At 33.9% G+C, this 22,295-nt stretch overlaps 1 protein-coding gene across 1 annotated transcript; it reads right to left on the reverse strand.

The window, feature by feature from the left end:
- Positions 1-768: 768 nt before the first annotated feature.
- On the reverse strand, positions 769-3,629 carry LOC132277853 (probable alkaline/neutral invertase D). Its single transcript, XM_059779695.1, has 4 exons — positions 3,213-3,629; positions 2,631-3,062; positions 1,733-2,291; positions 769-1,064 (listed from the first exon to the last, which is right to left on the reverse strand). The coding sequence occupies exons 1-4, from the start codon at positions 3,627-3,629 to the stop codon at positions 769-771; spliced, it is 1,704 nt and encodes a 567-aa protein (XP_059635678.1).
- Positions 3,630-22,295: the final 18,666 nt, after the last annotated feature.

Raw genomic sequence — 22,295 nt, forward strand, 5'->3', positions numbered from 1 at the left:
GATGCCTTGACTATGAATGATGTCGGTTTTATTTTTTATTTTTTTTATTTTCACAATCATGTTAGTTTAATTATTTTTAAAAATCATATAGAAAAGGGTATTTAAGTCTATTCGCAGTTTCGGGACCGAAAAATAGAGAAAAGGCGCTAATTCACACCTATTTTTATGTAGAGGGGTGGTTAACAAACGGTCGGCGGTTAGACGCACAATTTGAATACTATAGGGGGTTAATCACACACGACCCTATCTTTTATGATAAATTAATAAGTGGGAGTAAATTAGTAATTGTGCCCCTCTGCCGGTCGAAAAGTAGTCTCTGGTGACCTTTAGGGGGGCATTTTGTTTGCTTTTGATAGTTCAGGGGCAACTTGCTTCAAAAAATAATTCAGGTGGACATTTTGTAACAATACAATAGTTTAGGGGTTTTTTTTTCGCACTTTTATATACTAAATGAATATATATTATAAATTTATAATGATATATGGCTCATGGTCTTGATCTTAGGCAATGCATGGGAGGGGAAACTGTTTTTTGGGGATTTCTTTCCAGCTTAATATTATTAAAGAGATGTCTCTTAGAGATTGCAATTATCAATTCATTGATCTATTTTAATGATGGCTTTCTTGCCCTGGGAGGGGAAAAAAAAAGTAGTACCAACTAGTCAAATGCTTTAAGTTGCTTTGTCTCTTTAAACCAACAGACAAGTTTCAGGCTAAATATGTATGCTGAAAATGATATTTGGACAGAGAATAATGAATACAAAGAGTATCAAGAGGTCCATGAAGTGGATCTTTTTATGTGGGGTTTCATCTGTTTGTCTTCCTCGATCGATATCATACCCAAATGAGATGGGTCTTCAAGCATCATCTTGGCCACCAAATAACCAGCAATGGACCAGGTCTGGAATTTCCGGGACTGTTTTCCAATAAATCGACCAAGCTTTCCGTCATAATATTCAGGCCAATGGTCTTTCAACAAACGGCTTTCAACAATTGCAATGGCACGTCTAGCAATTTGGGGTCGTCCAGTCTTGATACATGCAGCGGTAAGGAGCCATAGAAGTACTGCACCCACAACAATTAAGTAAATTAAACTCTTCAACCATCTTGATGCAGTGTATGTGTGTGGTGCTTCAAATAAATTCATCAACAAACTATAGGTCTGTTTGGTTTAGTTTTTTTCAAATAGTTTTTGTTTTTTGAGAATCGAAACAAAAACATGCTTGGTTGACTATTTCGGACAATTGTTTTATGAAAAGAGAACTGTTTTTATAGTATTTTGAGAACTTGGTCAGATTGGTTGTAACTCTGAGAAAAGTTTTTTGTTTTCAGAAAACTGAAATAAAAAAACTCTATAAAAAAAACTCTGTTTGATACAGTTTTATAAAAACTCGGTTATAAAAAGGTGTTCTCTAAAAACAATTTTCTAAATTTTTGAAAACTGTTTTCTGAGTAATAAACAAAAAATGGTATATCCTATTGAAGAGCTACATATATATGGTGTCCTAAGATTCATAAGAGCCAACTACAACTATGTTAGATCAACCATTGTGTGCATATATGCACCTAAACACATTGAAAGAACCTGTGTATGTATGGACCTGATTTAAAACTTCCTTCCTCGCAACAATCAAATTCCATAAGATTCAAGAATGTCTTACAAATTAGAGACAGTTCATTCATACATGTCTTGGGTGCTAAGCTGTTGAAAAGGGGGAAAAGTAGAAGCTCACCTGGCCAAGATCCTCCATTATGGTAACTCCAGCTAGTATTCTTCGGATCACAGCCAGTTACAATCCTCCATTCATGACTTTCCATGGCAGGATAACAAATCTTCAGTGGCATTTCTCCAATTAACTCTTCCCAACGCGATTCAATAAGATCCATAATCGCTGAAGCTTGCTCAGGGGTTGCTAAAGAAGACAAAATCGCCACGCAATTACCCAGGCAAAACCAACGAAAATCCATTCTTGCAGGACTCACATTACCAATAAAGTAACCGCCGCGATTTGGCATGAAATCAAACACCCAATCTGGAAGGGAGTCAGGCATTACATTGAATTTGTTTACAGCTGTGTGAGAGTACTCCTCTGTCTTAAAACGATATATGTCATTAAGTTGCTTTATGTCCAGCCAAAAATAGCTTCTCATGTGATAGCTTAAAGCATGGAGGCGTTTAACTATTCGATCAGCAAACTCCTTTCCCTCATCATCATGCTTAAGTAGAAGTAAAGCACATCTTAAAGCCATAAAGAAAAGTGCTTGTATTTCAATAGGATACCCATAAATCCCCTGAATCCATATACAAAAATTAACAAAATGAGAAATCTCATTCAATATTTAAAAGTATGTACTACAAATATTGACGCAAGAGCTTAATCTTCAATAATGTCTTATCAAATTTCTTAAGGCTATATTCGGTTGTATGAAATTAGAGTCTTGGAATTGGAGTAAAGCAATTCAGAAAATTGCACTAAAATTTTCTTTAATTCCACCAATTCTAATTTTAAGGTTCTAATTCCATACAACCGAACACAAGTAAAAATAAATGTTGACTAGGGGAAAAAAAGAAGAGAAAGTTAATATGATTATATCACAAAACTTTAAGAGAAGAGATTGGAAGGAACTCACCATTCTACGGTCAACCATAGAACATCCATCAGCACAGAGTAGAGTTGGGAATGTATCAAATCCTTCAGAGAGACATAAACTCAGAATAAGGCGCATTCCCCTTTGGCATTCAGGCAGTTCAGCCAAAGAAATGTCCCCTGTAGACTTTGTATATGCACGAAGTAATATAATCCACCAAAAACCAGAATCGACCGGAGCAACTCTACCTATTGCACTTTCACCAAAATCTGCAGTTATAGTCTCAAAGTTCCTAACAGGGTCATGGAGTACTTTAAAACTTGCTGGCATGACTCCTTCTCCTAACTTGAACTGATCAACCCTCTTTTCCCGTGATTGGAGACGAAGGGTTTTCAAAAGGAAGTTCTTAACTATTTCAGGCTCCCCGTTCATCAAAAAAGCCAAGGCACTAGGAACAAAATCTCTCACAAATACCTGATAGGTCAAATAAAATGAGAATTAATAATAATTAATAAAAAAAAAAATATTGTCTATAACTCCTAAAACGGAATCGAGAATACTACATGTTAATAAAAAAAAAATAAAAAATCCATTATAACAAGAAAATGGAATTTGGGGCTGCACCTGATCATAGTTAAGTTCTTCTGCAGAATGGTCGGAGGCAGCAATGGTCCCTACTGGTTGCCCACGGAAGAAAACCAGCGAACGCCTCAAGGCCTCCCATGCATCAAACACCATGGGATGTGGTTCAAAATGATTTGATCTTGGAGAATTAAAGCCAGATCGCATACACTCGAGATGGTCAAATACATGGGAGGAGTTTTCAGAACTAAAATTTGGACGTGGTGGTGACAAAGAGATGGACATTTCACTGAAGGACCTTTCATCGAAGGATCTATTCCTCTCTATGTGAGTAGGTCGAGGAGGTCTATCCGATAACCTTAACAAATCAGTGTCTTCATTTTCACAAATCGTGGATCCCAAATGGACATTTTTAACGACACTTCCATTTTGAGATACATCCGTAGCCGTTGGAGACATTTTCAATTTATTTATTCAAAGATTGACTGCAGATTGCTAAGCAAAAACAAATAATATTTTGTGGGTACAAAATTCTGCATTTTGTGTTTAAAAAACAAACGATTTCAAAATCAAATAATGAATCAAATTACCCCAACTTCAAAATCAAGCCATACCATGAATGAAACCCATAAACCTGCACATATTAAAGATTGTAACTTAGCATAACAAATTATAAAATTCGTTCGCCACATGTATCACATATAAGGAACCAGAAATTCAAATCCTTCATACCATATATAATACGAACAAGGATAGAGAAATTATTCACATAAGCAAAAAGTATTTCAACTATATACTACTGAATTGTAAAATCTAGTTATAGAGATTTTGGCATGTACAGTAAGAAAAAAGATAAAAGTATCGATTCTTTTATAAAATCGATTGAGGTGTCAAAGGACTATTTTGTTGATTATTGCGTAAACTGTTTGTTTGAGTCGGAAATCGATTCGGGCATACATACCTCGAAAGTATCGTGGGATGAAACTATAATACCTTGGAACTCATCAAGAGCAGTTGAATAAAACGAAGAAAGAAGTAGAACTATAGCAAAATTTACGTCTATTTATATGTGTGTGCTGAGCTGTGATGCTAACCGGATAACACCAGTCAAAAGGACTTGTAACTGGATAAGCCGGTAAATATTTGATTTAGGATAAGAGAAGGTGACCGACAGGTGAGAGATCTCGGAAAATCCGATGAGTGACGAGAATATTTATTGACGAACTTGTCTTTTTTTACCTTTAAATTGTCCGAAACTGGATTAGTAAAAGATACGATGTTTTCCAGATCTTCGCGAACTATGCTACTTTTGAATGAAAGGGGCATTCACCACAACTTCCTATTAATAGTATTGTGGTGCATTAGACTTATTTAAAGGCAATAAATTATTGCTGTTCTCAAATGAGTTCACATTAATCAACAAATCATAAAAACATAAATAGGTTCTATGTTATTTAAAATGTAAAACACTGTTCTTTAAAATATGTTCGGACCTTTATAAATCAATTCGGGATCATTCGGAATACTTTTGAGGCAAATTGGGTATACAGTGCTCGAGCACTAAACAACGCTCGAGTCCTGTCCAACAGCACTCGAGCGTTGTTTCCTAGATGATCATGCCCGAGCATTGTAAACAGTGCTCAAGTCCGCAAAAATAACTCGACAGGTCCGTTTTGAGTCCAAAAATTCATTGTTTCGGGTCCTAAAGTATACATCTATGTCCCAATTGATTTCAATATTATTATGGAGTAATTATACAAGATTTAAGCACCAATTTATAAGACCCAATATAACCATATACACATATGAACATATAAACATATTGATTTTAATCAATTTAAGCATAGATAACATATTTAATTCTTCTATTTAAATCCCCTAAAGTCAATTTAATGATATAGAGAATAAGGGTTCAAAGGGGAAGATTATAACATAGAACTTGCCTTGTGATTTTCGGATTGAAAACCAAACTCCAAGTTCTCTACAATCGCTCCGATCTTCTTCTCCAACTCCGAAAACCCTTGTCACTTTCGTTGTCCTTCTCTAGTCACCTTCTTCTTCCTCTTCTATCTCTCTCTATATCTCTGTCTCTCTTTGCAACTCACGTATAAACAAAAAAAACTCTTTTCATTTAACTAATACATATATATATACACACACACATTAACCCACAAATCCTAACCTAAGTCTGACTAAAATAATAAATAAATAAAATAAAATAAAAATCATACAAGTAATGCTAGTATATATATAGACATATGTAACACATTACACTTATACATCTATACATATAACTTAAGAAATATATAGATATATATACTTATATATATATATATATACATAATAACATCCCTATGGGCCATGGGTCCACATAATTAAACAAGCAAATTACACAATTAAGTACACCATTAAACAATTAATGGCACTTAACCCAGTAATGACAAATAATGCTTATTAAATAATTTAAAGTAACCAAATTAATCACATAGCCACTTAAATCAAATAATCAATCAACCAATTAACATAATAATCATTTAATAAAGACAATTAGCCAAACAAAATAATTAAAATGTAATTAAAATAATAAATTAAATGCTCTAAAAAATAGGGGGATTGCACATTTGTAACTCACCTATTGTGGTAGCCCACCAGTGCCTCTTACACCTGCCCAAAATATTGCCACAATCACCCCCAGGGCCCAACATACTGGTTGGCTTATATCATTTGTAACGATCCACTCCACCACATGGTATGATATTGTTCGCTTTGGGATCGAGCCCGCACGGTTTTGCTCTTGGGCTTTACCCAAAAGGCCTTATACCAATTGGAGTGTACAAATTAATCCTACATATATAGCACTTAATAAGTGCCAAAAGATGCACGTTTAAACTTTTATTCTTGCATATGTTAGTGCCTTAATCTTATATTTGCTTACCTTTTAGCTCTAATTTGTTTATTTTTTATTTTTAGGTGTTTATGGTTAAACAGGGCTTAATCTAGTGCTATAAAACTTCTATATGCCAAAAGAAGTCTTAGCAAAGAGTGGGGATCAAAAGAGGGTTGAAGTGTAGAATTCAGTGCACTCGATCGATCAAGTACTGTGTGAGACTCTATCGATCGAGTACGACTGTGAGTCCATTGCAACTTTAGACCTTGATCCCTTTTGAAGACTAATTCGAGGCGCACTCAAGCGACGAGCGTTGCTTAAGGACGTGGTTTGCCCATTTCTTAGCCACAAGCTAATATATAAATAGAAGATTAAAGCTTATTTGAAAAGAGGTTGGTTTTTTGCAAGAATTGGAGGCCACTATTTCTCTCTCTAGGGTTCTCTCTTTGAAGATCGGAGAAAAAGCTCTTTGGTTGTGCTTAGAGATGGAGATTCATCCTTTAATGAAGATCTACCCTACCTCTATGGCTAGTTAGACTTCACCTTAGGGCTTAGATGAAGCCCTAAGCCAAGTAACTTGTAGTTTTGTTGTCAACTTTGGGGATTTCCTTAGTATATTGATTGTATACTCTTATTAATTGACGTGGTTGTACTAAGATTGATTGGGGGTTAATTCTATAATTGATCTTCTTTTAGTCCTTGTCTTGTCTTAGATATTGATTAATGTAAATTGATCTCAACATTTTCACTTTTTGTAATTGTGATGATGATGCTTACACAATGGTGCTTTATGGATATGATTATAATCAACTTGATATTCCATACCTAGTGAAGATGAATTGTGCTACAAATTTAGATTAGAAGTAGGTAGGTAGACAATGCATGCTTAGCTAAGATGGATTATACTTGTGATGCCAATTGTAGTTATTGCTTGAATTAACTCAATTGTGTGCTTGTAGCCATAATTCATTAATACACATTTGATTTCTCCAAGATTATTGGCAATGCTATGGTTACAAGCCTAAGGGTGGATTCCATGCCCTAAGTCTCTCTTCGTTATCTTCTCTTGCTTATTGCTATTTCATTTTACTTGCATTCTTAGTTTTATTTTAGTTGTTAAATAGGAATAATTCAACCCTTCTCTTATATCAATTGTTCATTGAGTTTGAATTTAATCAAGCCATAGAATTTGCGAACGATACCATACCACGCTATATGACCTGTTTTATTGCGAAAGTAGTGATTCTACAAATATTAAAATTAAACTAAACCACAGACTACACACACTAATCACATCAGCACTTCCCTTTTCGTACCCAGATGATGTAAGATTGTGCACCTGTAGCTCACCCAATGTGGCAGTTGTCGAATTCGTCAGAGCTTTCGATCCACTTGATGCCAAAAATAAGATCTGTATGGAGAAGTATTATGAGATGATGGACTATACTAAAGTACAAAAATGGATGATAGCTACATTTTTCTTGTCAGGTGAGGCACGCCAGTGGGGGCAGATTGTAACTAGGACTACTATGGAAATAATTGGTATGACTTAGGACAAATTTAAGACATAATTCTATATAAATAAATAAATAACGTGAGTTGTGAGGGAAAGGAAGCGGTTAAATTCATGGAGCTAGAATAGAGCAACACAATGGTAGTTAGTGACAATGAGATAAAGTTTACACAACTCTCTTGGTTTGTTCCACACATGGTGGTAGATGAAGAACACAAGATCTAGAAGTTTGAGGGGCCTGATCTCCCATGTCAAAAGGTTGGTGACCGAGTATAGATGTGATACCTATGCAAAGGTTATAGAATGTGCCAATATAATTGAGGATAATAACAACAACAATTTTCAAAAGCAAAAGGAGCAGGAGACAGAAAGGAAAGGTAAAGGAAAAGGTACAGTACTTTCCAAGAAGCTCAAGGGAATAATAACAATCGGTTCTAACAAGGCCAATGGGATAAAAAAGACAAACAAAATGAGTAAAAAGGGAAGCGACAAACCAACGAGCCAGTGGCCTAGCAGTACTAAGCCCCTACTTTCCAAAGGGAGGTAAAGGGTTCGAACCTCGGTGGAGGCATGCGTGTGTGAGTACCAACTAGGGAAAAAAAAAAGAGAAAAGGGAAACGACAAAGAATTGAAGGTTCTAGACAACCCCGACCTGTGGGGTCAACAAAAATAGGACGGGAGTCATATAAATTCTAGGGGACATGTTTTAATCGTCAATAGAGTGGACACATGGCATGATTTTATCCAAAGCCATGTGAGAGTTTCGAGATAGTTGAAATGGAATCGTAGTAGTAAGAGGAAGAGATTGTGAGTGAAAACGTTGTAATTATTTTGTTATTAGCAGTGGAATAAAATAGAGGATTAGGGTTACTTAATAACAGTAATTAATCATTTGTTATTTGAATAATTGGTTTTGTTCTTTGCAATTTGATATGAAAAAATTTAAATTTATGAATTTGTAAATTCATTGATTATTTTTGGATGGTTGTATTAATTTATGGACAAGACTTGCCTACTTATCGGTGAGTAGATTATCCCTACTGACCACTGATGTGGTCCAATCACAAATGTACATAAAGTCTGCAATTATAAAATCGTGAAGTGATAAATAAGGAAATCTGAATTTTATTCCAAACAAAGTTATTGTCCTTATTTATCACTTTTCAGATTATATAATTACTGTCTATTTGTGCATTTGTGATTGGACCACATCAGCAGTTAGTACGGATGACCTACTCACCGGTGAGTTCGCAAGTCTTGTCCTTAAATTATTTGGGAAAAGTGAGTTGAATTTTTTTTATTGCATTTGATTGCATTTTAGAATCGTCTGAAAAGAAAACTAATGAGGCTTTTTGGGGTAAAATCTAAAAGTAAAACCATGTGGGATTAGGCCAAAGTGGATAATATCATACCATGTGGTGGAGTGAGTCATTACAAATGGTATCAGAGTCTAACTAATTAAAAGTGAGGCCAACGGGGACATTGGGCCCCTAAGGGAGGTGATTGTGGCGACATTGTGGGCAGGTGTAAGAAGCATTAACAAAATATCACATTAGGCGAGTTACAGGCGCATAATCCCACATTGTCTGGGTGTGGAAAGAAGAAATGCTATATATGTAGGATTTGTACACTCCAATTAGTATGAAGCCTTTTAGGTTGAAACCCAACAGTGGCGTAGCTAGGAATTTCCTTCTGTTGGGGCAATCTTTAATAACAATAATATATATATAATTTGAACCAAAACAATATATGTAAAAATTAAAACATTGATTTATAATATTTCTATTCAGTACATTCACAATGAATTTTAGATTATTCATTACTATTTCAAAATTGAGTTCATTCAATTAAATATACTAAAAAACCAACGGTCTAGTTACCCAGCGATACCAAGCCCCTACTTCTCATAAGGAGGTCAATGGTTTAAGAATCAGTGGAGGCATGGGTGTGTGGTACCAACTGTGAGATATATATTTTAGGAAGATTGTAAAAAATATATATTTTGTAATTGGCAACTTTCGATGTCAAAACAAGTCCTAGTCGAGTTATGATTTCAAGTTACTATATTGGGATCAACAGTGACTACGGAATTGGAAGGTTATTCACAGATGCTATAACTGCGATCATCATAGAAAAGGAAGAACAACATGTTAGGAAGAAATCCAAAAAGGTTAGGACACATTCTATATTTGGTAAGTTTCAGAATATACCAAAAACAGTGCCTAGAACCTTAGGAATCAAGTTTGGTAGACTTGGAACAAGTTCAAGCCATTTGAATTTGGTTTAGAAATCATTCTGTCATCCATGAACCTGTTCCCAATTCTTCGAACAGGTTCAAGTCTTCAACATTGGCCTCGAAATACATTCTGCCATCCTTGAACTAGTTCCTAATTCTTTGAACAGGTTCAAGAGTCCTGATAGCCTATGGAAAGTTTAGTTTCTTATTTCAGATTTCTCTCCTAGTTGGTTTAGAATTATTCCAAGTCTTATGCATGAATTTTATAATATTTTTAGAGGGACTAGGACATTCTAAAACTCTATATAAACCTTGATAGTCATCTAGGTTTATTCAAGGCTTTTCCATACAAAATTTAGATCTTATTGAAAGCCATCTTTGAGAGATATTTTTTTATTCATTAAGAAAATCAATCTGATTTTTTGATTTTATTTTTGAGAGCACACACATAAACACAAGAGTGATTTAGTAGTGTTGTTCTCTATCTCGTCGGAATTGAAGCATAATTGAATATTCCGAAATTCTGAAAAGCATATTTCATTCGTTCTTCGTCAAATTCAGATCTAAAAGAAAAAGGGTGAAGTGATCACACTTTGAAAGGGTCAGAGCATTCGTGGAGTGTTGTCTGATCTACCTGCAACTCTTCTATAAAGATCGAGAGTAAGCCTGAAATCGAGAGTTGTTGGACGGGAGAGTCGCAAAGCCAGAGATTGTCAGCAATTGGTTTTAGTAGAACGATAGGGTATGAGATTGAGTCAAAGTTCGGTGTACCTTACTTCAAACATAATAGATCGTTTATCTCAGGACTGGAGAGTCCAACAAGGTTTTTCCTGTTACAATTGGTCTATTCTACCAATTGGGGTTTCCTCAATAAAATCCTGGTGTCATCTCTCAAACTCTATTTACTTTACTTGCACTTTATTTTTGCTTTGTGGTTTGATTTTAGTTTTATTTCGGTAAAATTAAAATAAGTAAAAATTGGATAAAAGAGCAAGTTAAATCTATTTACCATCTCTCTAGAATATCTATCCATATTATATTCCATAACCATTCCGCTGAGCACAAACACTCAATAAGAGTTATCAGAGGCATCCTCTATACATTGAGTTGTTCCTTGTAGAGTTTTTTTTTTAATAAAAAAAAAATCTCTGTTTTTGTTTTCAAAATTTGATATGGATAGTGTTCTTAACGAAGGTGAATCTATTCAATGTACTCCTTTGTTTGATGGTGATAATATATATATATATATATATATATATATATATATATATTTATTTATTTATTTATTTATTTAGATATATATATGCTTCTATTGTATACTTTGTTTGCTAATTCTGATAGGTACGTGTTTTCTGATCAATTGCAGGTTTTCAGAAGATGATGGCACCTTCAGTGTGGATTAGTTTATGGCGTAAAAAATTTCCCTAGGTTGAAGAGAAGTGTTGAAGGCCCACCCACGTGATGTGAGAGAAAAAGTAGAATTTTGCTAATGTTTAAAGAAACTGACTTGGCAAGCCACGTCAGATTCGGGAGAATTCGGGGCTACCAATTTGGTTCCCCTATCATTACCCTTTTTCAAATTTCAACTTTTAACTCCCTCCCTTTTCCTTGTGAACATTGAGATTGAGTGCTCTCTCTCAGTAATCATCTCTAAGAACACACCCTCATTTTTTATTTTTTATTTAACAAACACACCTCAATTACTCTCTCTCCCTCTGTATTTTCCAATGGCAAATACAGTCTTGGTTCTCATTTATTGGAGGAAAAGATATAAAAGGTTGTGTGGACCGTGTGGTGTTAAACTATTCAATTCTGTCTCTCTCTCTCTCTCTCTCAATATATATATATATATATTTTTCGATACATTGATTTTCATTTATATTCTTACGATGATGTTTTAGAGTTCTGCAAAATAAATTCAATTTTCAATGTTTTTTGTCCGATATTCAAGATTTGTAATCAAATGTAATCTTTTTTTTTTTTTTTTTTTTTTTTTTGCAAATAAAAAATAAAATTTCATTACTTTGTTTCATATGTAATATTTAAATCCATTAAAATTATCTAAACACACTATTTTTAGATTCCCATCCATTGTCACCAGAAGTAAATCCTAATCGACTGCTCCTTTGGAATTATTGTATATTTTTAATTTCATTACTTTGTTTCATTCCATAATTGATATTTAAAGAATGAGTTCCAAATTTCCATTATTAGCCGAAGTCAATTGCATATATGCTCCTTGTCGATACACTTACTAGTTCATATTTTCAACAAAATATTTTAAGATTTTAAGACATTCAATTCCTCTTTTCAATTCATTATATCCAAAACAATTAATTTTTGATAAAGAATTCAACACACTTAATTACTTATGCAAGTAAATACACTTATTATCAAAAATCAAAACGGTAGAGTAAACACACTTTATTCAAGGCAATTAATTATAGAAATGAAGCACACTTAATTCCATAATTAATTGGATATAACTGCAACAGGACGATCTCCATATGGGTTTAGTACTGGTTTTTAACTGCAGCTGGAGCTGGAGCAGGAGAACATCCCTTTGAGTTTGGGTTTAATGGATCTGCATTTTTAGCTGCTTCAACATTATTTGACTTCTTAGCATTAGAGAAATCGGTCCCTGTAGCTTCATTTTTAGCTGCTTCAACATTATTTGACTTCTTAGCATTAGAAAAATCTGTCCCTGTAGCTTCATTTTTAGCTGCTTCAACATTATTTGACTTCTTAGCATTGGAAAAATCTGTCTCTGTAGCTTCATTTTTAGCTGCTTCAACATTATTTGATTTCTTAGCATTGGAAAAATCTGTCCCTTTATTTTTAGCTGCTTCAACATTATTTGACTTCTTAGCATTAGAAAAATCTGTCCCATTCTCTTCATCAGCATCAGGGGCTTCTGGCTCGTCATCATCATCAGGAGCTTCTCCACCATCACCAGCAGTTTTGTGTGCATACCCATGAAGAAATAAGAGAGAGAGAACAAAGAGAAGAATGGTGACCCTCTTTAAGACCGCCATTAAAGATTAATCTTTTATTGGAGGCTTGATTAATCTTTTATTGGAGGCTATTGTCAAAACCACTCTGTTTTTTTCTCCTCCCTCTCTCTCTATTTATACTTGCAATAAGGTGCGTACTGGTTCTGCCAACAATGCCTAAATAAAGAAAATGCTCCTAAATTAATGTATGTTCTCCACAATACATGCCAAAATAATAGTATGCTAATACAATTGTGCATGGTTGAGTGCTTTCAGGGCTAGCAACAATGCCTAAATAAGTAAAGTGCTCCTAAATATATAAATATATATATATATATATATATATATAGCACAATACATGCCAAAATAACAGTAGAGTAAGGTTGAATTTGTCACATATGTCAAAAGTCATTTTTCTCATACCATTTACTATGCTACTAAGAGTATAGTTGGATAATTATCTAACAATTACATAGTACTGGATTAATTGAATTCTTTTTAAACTTTATCAACTTAAATTCTAGTGGGTGAAGGATTATTATGGCATTGGAATATTATTTGTAAACAGAAATAAACAATGAAAGACAAAACCGAATGAAGTTAACTCTTTGATTCAGAAAGAAAGAAAAACAAAAAAAAAATTAGTTATTTGATGCATAAATGTGTGACCTATGTGCGTCTCACTTCAATGCATCAAATGCTAAATATGTTTGGGCCTCTTTTTCGGATGCTTCCTTGGTTGCAATAGAATGATTCTACAATAATATGAATAATGATTAAAAGAGTAATGGTATCCAGAACTAAGAGTTTGAACGAAATGGAGAATTTAAAGCTCTCTATTCATTGGATACTCTCAATTGGGTGGTCTCACAGCACTGCTAGTTTGAGGGTATCTGAAGGCTGGAAAATCTTCCACTTTCATTTCCTTCAGACTCTTCAAACTTAAATTCATCATCCTTATTAGAATTTGAACCAGAGATTAGATTTTTTGGTTGAGTTGAGGAATTCAAGAGCTCCAATCTATTAGATGGGTCTCAGACTATCCAATTTGGGGTTGTGGTGGTCCATTCTTGATATATTCATGCAGCAGTAAGAAGCCATAGAAGTAACAATTATGTGAAATCTTCAAACCATCTTTATGCCGCATGTATGTGTGTGTGTGCTCCAAATAATTTTATCAGTAAATAAGTTTCTGTAGAACTACCACCAAATTATGTCCACGCACCTCTAAACACAGACGTGCCTGTGTGGACCAAGTTTAAAACTTTCATGAAGTTAATTGGATATATTTTAATTTTCAACGTCAAGGACTTTCTCCTGCTACAATCAAATTCATTCGAAGCTCATTTGGCGAAGACGTCATTTGGCAACTGTTAAGAGCATAATTATCACAGTTGCCTCATCACATCTATTCAAGTACGACAATGTGAAAGGGATTTCCCCTTAAACTGACAATGTGTTAGTGCATAAATTGAGAAAGGGAAAATTTGACTAAAGAAAAAAAAGAAAAGTTAATCTTATTATGCACGAAAAATAATTGGAAGAGAATGGAAGGAACTCACCATTCTACATTAACCATAGAACATCAACGGGACAGAGTAGAGTTGGGAAGCCCCTTTGGCATTCAGGCAGTTCATTTGAGTGCCCCCTCTAGACTTTGTATTATTATATGTCCAATTGTAACCGGATCACAAAATTGACAAATAAATATAATATTAATGTTGGAACTTGATAACAAAAATGACAATACGTCCAATTGTAAGAGGAGAAAATCATATAAATGCAAATAAGTGATAAATAATATTCTGAAAAACATAATTATAAAAAATTTCAAATTTAGGTGTTTATCCCATTATTTTTGGCCCAATGGAAAGACGACATGTGACGAGTTCCAATGAGCTTGCCACATCGGATTGGTACTGTACATGTCCAAAAGAGGAATATATGATGTGGAATTGTTGAAAACAGATTGGATATAATCCACCAATAAAGAAGAGGTATGTGGCGAGTTCTAATGGAACTTGCCACACTAGATCACAACTCTGGAAGAATTCTATTCAGAGTATTAAAATTTCGTGATCTCATATAAAAGCAAGGAATGGACGGGCTAATTAAATCCCACCACACGGAGTCTTCTATTTCCAAAAAGGGAAGAGGCAAGTCCAATTAGGACTTGCCATCTTTAAAGCAAGGGCCCATTTTTTCCTATTTTGAAATTATGACATGGAAATACTACACTACATGAACCCTTATACAATCATCCAAGTCAAGGTTCATCCAACCGATTGTTTTCCAACACATGGCAAGTACCATGGGATTTACTACATCATATCAATTCTTTCAGGAATTGTTATTACCGAAGGTCTTCCTGTTTCCACAAAAGAGTCCCAAGTAATGGGGCTTACCAAAATTGGCATGGCTAGAATTGACCAAGCCAGGAAAAGGAGAACATGGGGGTTGGATTTTCTCCTTTTTTTTTAGGAGACTTCGGCAATTGTCTAAATCAAGTCAAAGATTGTTGCTACAATTTAGCAAGACTTGGAGGTTTAACTTGTTTCTATAAAAAAAATATATACAACATATATATATATATATATATATATATATATATATATATTTGTGTGTTAGATTAAATCCACGATGAAGAGACCGCTGAAATGGAGGAGTTCATGATGCCATGGATTCTAAATCCAGAAAGGTTTGAACGAAAATTGCTAAAATTAAGTAGACGTTGTTGGCAAACGTGGAGGGTGATTTATACTTGTGAAAAAATATATATATATATATATATATTTGTGCATGTGTAAATATATATATTTGTATCAGAAACAGCCCACGACGAAAGGATGTTTAAAATCAAGGATGTGTGCCACAAATACAGCCCACGATGTAAAGTCGATGAAACTATGGAAAAGGCCACGACGCCGCGAAAGGAATAAGAGTTTGAGTGAAGGAAGTTACCAAAAGTTAAGGAATACGAGGGAGGAAGGTCTTTGGGAGTGGAAAGACTTCAAAGATCATGGGACACTTGGTTTAACACAAATAGGTCATTGGTACTTTATATAGTAACTACCACTAATTGAGGAAAGTTATCAGAGATCATGGATGACAATGCTAATTAACAAAATCGTGTCTGAAATAGAGGAAGAATTATACGGCAGAGGAAGAAGAACAAGAGAACGTGGGACATGTGTAAGCTTGTGAAAAGGACAACTGGAAAACACAATTCAGAATTATACACAACTTGAAATCGTGGAAGACATGACTAAAGATATGCTCAAAAGAAACAAAAAGGAAGAAGAAGATGGAAGAAGAAGGTTACAACCGCTAAGAGATCATGGGACACTTGGCAGTCCAAAGTCTAACCAAATGGAAGCTGCCAAGGTTGCCACATACTAAACTGTTGCATGGAAAAAGTCTATAAATAAAGCACTTAGGCTTAGTTTGCAAATCATGTTCAACATACACAACTAAACAACACCTTATCTTTCAATTACATTTTATGTATCTTTACATTCTTGTAATGCACTTTCAATATATTTAATTCAAGTCTTGCACTTATCTTTCTTACTTTCCAGCACTTTATTTCAAAGTCCTATACTTTCAATACTGTACTTATTTTCACTAGCCATAGAGTAGTCTAAAAGTCATTTTTCAAGGCAAAAAGAATCTCCGAAGGTGGTCATTCCACCTTCGTACAATCGCCTAATCCTTACAATCTCCAACTGGAATATTACTTGGATATCTACTTTGGAATGATAGCAGTTCATGGCTCGCCCGCAACCCTTTCCACGCAAGTAGAAAGCGGAACTCTGAGCCTTTTCGTGAGCAGAACACTAGGCTTAGAGGCGTGTAATCACTTCTTAAAGTTCGTTGAAGTATCTTTGTGATGGCCCAAATCCTATTATCCGGTGCATCAACTAAGTAAAACAAACCCGACTCGAGAATCCAAGCAACAAATGCAGAAGCTAAGGGTAAAATGGTCATTTCATGACAACTATCGATGTAAGCAGAAGCGATAAGTTTGTTAACAAAAAGAAAAGAGAATTCAGATAAATCTGATATATTATTTGATAATTGAATGAATGATCTGCTCTGCAGTACATGTATTTATAAATAAAACCCTAACATCATAAAGGAAATCCTAAAAACGTAAGGAAACTAGTAGCGCAAGGAAACTACAATCCTAAAAACATAAGAAAACTTAGAGCGCAAGGACACTGCTCAAAAACAAACTTGTTCTGAATATTCTGTAAAAATAAGGAAAGAAACCTAATTACTAAAAACTACTAAATACCAAAAAAGCAAGCAAATCGAATCCGTTTAGTTTTCTAACGAAAATCTTGAAATATTAAAAAATGAGAAAACGTCATTTGCAAAAGGCACCCTACCTCAGCAATGAAGTTGCCGATATCTACGAGTTGGGCCGTTTTTGATAAAAATGGGCCCTTAAAAATGCACAATTCTGGATCAGCTTAGAAAATCTGTCAGTATGCCCGTTGGCCCCCTGGTGGTCCAAACGGGCCATAAAGGCTTTAGTAATCAGTTCTACATCAATTATAGAGAAAAATATGTGTACCATTTGATAGCTTGCTCAATATCCTACAATTTAGGCTCAAGAATGACTTAATTCGGGTTTAAAACGAAAGAGATTTGGCTAAATGAAGAAAGAGAAAAAATGCACAAGTGTATGCTTAGTGCTCGAGCACAAACAAGGATACGGTGATGAAATTCTCGAAAAAGGAAGAGCTCAAGATCTAGAAGCTGATGCTCGAGCTCTCGAAGAAAATACTCGAGCACTGAGGTTAGTGCTCGAGCTCAAAACCCCTAAAAGTGCAAAGAACCCTAAAAAAATTATGCTTAAAGTCTAGGGTACCCTATAAGGTCCTAAGTGTGAGTTGTGTGCAGCGGAATGGTTGTGGAATATAATATTGATAATTAACCTAGAAGGATGGTGAATAGATTTAACTTGCACCTTTATCCAATTTTTACTTATTTTAATTTTACCGAAATAAAACTAAAATCAAACCTATGAAGCAAAAATAAAGTGCAAGTAAAGTAAATAAAGGTTGAGAGATGACACCAGGGTTTTTAGCAAGGAAACCTCAATTAGTATAATTAATAGACCAATTGTTGCAGGAAAAACCTCGTGGACTATGTAGTCCAGAGCAAAACAATCCACTGTGTTTGAAGCAAAATACACAGAACTTTGACTCAGGCTCACACCCTATCGTTCTACCAAAAATCAATCGCTGACAATCCCTAGCTTTCCAACTCCCCCGTACAATAGCTCTCGACCTCAGGCTTACTTTTGATCTCTGTAGAAGAGTTGCAGTTAGATCAAATAATACTCCACGAATGCTTTTACCCCTTCCAAGTGTGATCGTTTCACCCCTTTTCTTCAAGATCTGAATTTGATGAAGAACGAATGAATTATGCTTTTTGGAAATTTTGAATCTTCAATTATGCTCCAATTCCGATGAGATAGAGAACAACACTCCTAAACCACTCTTGTGTTTATGTGTGTGCTCTCAAAAATAAAATTAGAAAAATCACATTTGATTTTCTTAAAAATATCACTTTTAAATAATTCTCTCCATTAGAAAAATATATATTTTCAAGCCCTAAAAGAGAGAAATCATATATTTATAGACTTTTGAAAATCTAATTGTACTTGGAAAATAAGTCAATTTTATGCATAGGATTTTGGAAGGAAGTCTATACCAAATAGGAAGTTTAGACAGAACCGGAAACTAAAATCCTAAATTGTAAGGGAAGGCATAACATTTTGGAAAAATTCTTTTTTGGAAACTTTGAAGAAACATAGCATGCATGTATAGTGTCCTAAGTGGGAAACAACTTCCTAAAGTGTTGTTCATACCTTTTTCGTAGATTATAGTTTATCAAACTTGAACAACTTTCCAATTCCGTAGCCGATCTCGATCTTGATATGATAACTTAAAAATTACAACTTGATCGGACATGTTTTGACACTGAAATTAGCCAATTACAAAAATTATATCTCACACTAAATACAACTAAAACCCGTCCCTAAACACCATACAAGCATCTCAAGGTGGTCCAAGGTCACATATTGTCGTGAATCATGTTATATACATCGTTAACAAAGTGAGCATGTGTGACAATTATACAAGTATGCAACTTTAGGACAAAAACATACATTGAAATTAAAGTGGCTTATTGGCCTTATTATATCATTTGTCATAGTATTAAATGTAAGTAAGGTATATTATAAATGACTTGGGAACTCCAATAGATGCAAATGAGTTTTCGAGCCATTTATCTCTGCAAAAGAATACCACGTTTACCCAAAATAATACATGTTTGTTGCTACGCATAGCATACAAAATAAACAAAATCCCCAACTAGGCTAGGGGTGAGAAGTCTCCTCTCGGGTAATGCCCTTACCAGAAAAGGATGAAATCAACAGGGGTGAGAAATTTATATAGCTGTCTAGGAAATGCATTATGGAAATAAACTAGATTTCATTGGTCTAGCAAATGAAGCATATACTATACAAGTATAGGATATTCCTCCTAACATCTAATTCAAGGGTAATCCTAAAGGAGCATCTTATAACTAATAGTTGAATTAAATACAACAATGCCATTCAAGTGTGTGTGTGTGTGTGTGTGTGTGTGTATATATATATATAACATATAACGAAACTGCCCGAATTCCACGTGTAGGTTGGCCAGGCCCACACCCGAAAACTCAGGGATATCAAACCAATTAAGTATTTAACAAACACAAAATACAAAAGGAAAAATAATAAAATAAATTAAACGTTGAATGGAAAAACTAAATAATAAATAATCATTACTTAAAGAATAAAATCTCTATAAATTATACCTCCTCAATAAAACTAATCTCTAAGATATACAACTCGGGAATCCATAAATCAAGGACCCCTAATAAAACCAATACTTAAATAATTTCTAAGTCTCCTGAATGAATAAATAAGTACGTTCAAACAATAAATGAGAACCAGGATAATATCTTACGTCGATGAATCCGAAAGAGTGAAGATGAATGCTCTTTGATCAGTACATATAACCTCTAAGACTAAAATTGATAAGCACCTGAAAAATATAACAAAGGTGGGTCAAAACCTACAAACAAGTTCTTTATACTACGACCCAATCAGAGAATCGATAAGAGTTACATCCTTAGCCAACTCATGCAATATTTACATAATCGATACAGATATATACACACTAAGACGCTCAATGCACTATAGGGCAATCTCAACCAAATAGTAGACATCTTAAGAAAATCGCACATAAGGTGGTTAAGAGTCCCTCTCTATCAAGGCCTACACATTTCCTATATTCAGTTACTCATCATTGTCAATAATATATACCTTAGTCTTAACCACTAATCCCGAGACCCCAAGCTCGTATCAGGTCAAATATATATATATATATATATATATATATATATATATATATATATATATATCAAAGCCATATCCTAACAATGGCACACAAACCAGTAAAATATCATAGCCATATCTCGATAGTAGCATAACATAAAATGAGTCTAAACTTATTAGTTAGCTCACCCACACTACACACATCACATAGCCATATCCTGACAATATCATAAAATATAAAGGACCTAACTTATTAGGGAGTCCCCCTATACTCATCAATATATCATAGCCATATCCGAAAAATGACTCCAAAAGAATAACCAATAATAGATCATGTATAAGATCATAAAATACAATAATGAGCATGATTTTATTCATAATACCATCTATGCAATCGTTATAACAATTATAACAACAAAAAATCATATAAACAACTTATAAGTTGATTTAACCCATTATCATCTCATACTTTAATTCTTACCATCTTCCATTTAAATGCATAACCCCCTACGCAAACCAGAAAATACTATTAAATTGCTTTACCGAAAACGCTTCACTCTGAAAACTAAGATTTAATTTGCATTAGTTGATTAGAGCCATTAACATCACATATTCTTGCATATTACAGTCTGAATTCCATCATTAAAATAGGTTTATGATGTGCTCTATTTTATTTATTTATTTATTTATCATTCGCAATAGAACGTATCCTTTACAAGATAGGGCTACTTAGAAAGGGTTGAACCATAGGGAATATAGTAGAATATCAAGTGTTCAATTAATACGATTTTGATTCAGAGAGAAAGGATTGTTTGATTTGGTGTGTGTTATGAACATAAAATAAAATTAAACTATATTAAAAGAATAAGATCAGGGAGAGAAGATCTTAAGGATTGACTTCACCATGAATCTCATACTATAGTCAACCGTTTAACCTTAGAATTTTAACAATTATGTATTATATGGAATTAAACTCATTAACATTTATTTATTTCAAATTTAAAGAGAGATGTTTCATGAATTTCAATTAATAATAACCTATCTTCGGTTGGTACAAATTATCTACCTATCTACTTCTAACTAAGTTGTAATATAACTCATCTTCTATAGGCATAGATTATGAAAACATTCGTTTATGAAAAATGTTTGAACACCATTGCATGATCTCTATTCTTATTGTCCGAGAAGCCCTTAACCGCTAATCTCGTACATTAAGAATAGGTCGAATATAATTTAAGAACAATTAAATCTAAGACAATGTATTAATCATTTAAAAACTATTTAATTCATTAAAACTCAATTGATCTAAGTCAATTGCTTATAATCATGCAATCAAAATACATAATAAGTTAAATTTCCAAAGTTAAGAACAATCAAACCATAGTATCTGGATTCGGGTTACATCAATGCCCTAAGAGAGGATTTAGCTACTCATGAAGACGCAAGATATCGTCTGTGTTGTCGTGGTCTTCATCATCATGGATTGCTCTGCTCTTTTGAGGATCTTCACCTTCAATGCTTCAAAACAAAACCAAAAACCCTAAAAGTTGCCACTAGATCTAGAATAATGAAAACTAAAACGAGAGTGAACGAGAGAGCTTTTTGTGGCTTCTGCCTCCTTTTATAGAAACAACTGACTTATAATAAGGATTAGATGGGCTTTGGTCTTTAGGGTCATCTAGAATGAAACAGGACTTAATTAAAATAAATCCTGCAACTTTAAAGTCTGACTAAACAGCAAAAGCTCGAGCAGAGAAGGTTTTTGTAATACCCCGATAATTTTAAAAGATTTATTAATTAGGATTAATTATTTTATTTTATTTTTCAATGATTTATTTTATTTTATTGAGTGCTAGATTAATTATCTTATTTTAATTAAGTTATATTTCGTGATTATGTATGATGATTGATTGTTTGTGTGGTTGATTATTGATTGAATTATTGGTGTGTTGATTTTATTGGTATTATATGACTTAGTTGTAAATTCTTGTTTGTTTATGTGCTTCATGTAATTAGTTATTTTAATTTCTGTATTTAATTAATTATCTTATTTATTTAAATTAATTGGATTGGGCTTAAGGAAAGTTGGACCAAAAGATG

This window comes from Cornus florida, unplaced genomic scaffold, assembly GCF_030987335.1.
Source record: "Cornus florida cultivar Cherokee Brave unplaced genomic scaffold, ASM3098733v1 CherokeeBrave_3.0.0_Hap2_Chr10, whole genome shotgun sequence".
Classification (NCBI taxonomy): Eukaryota; Viridiplantae; Streptophyta; class Magnoliopsida; order Cornales; family Cornaceae; genus Cornus; species Cornus florida.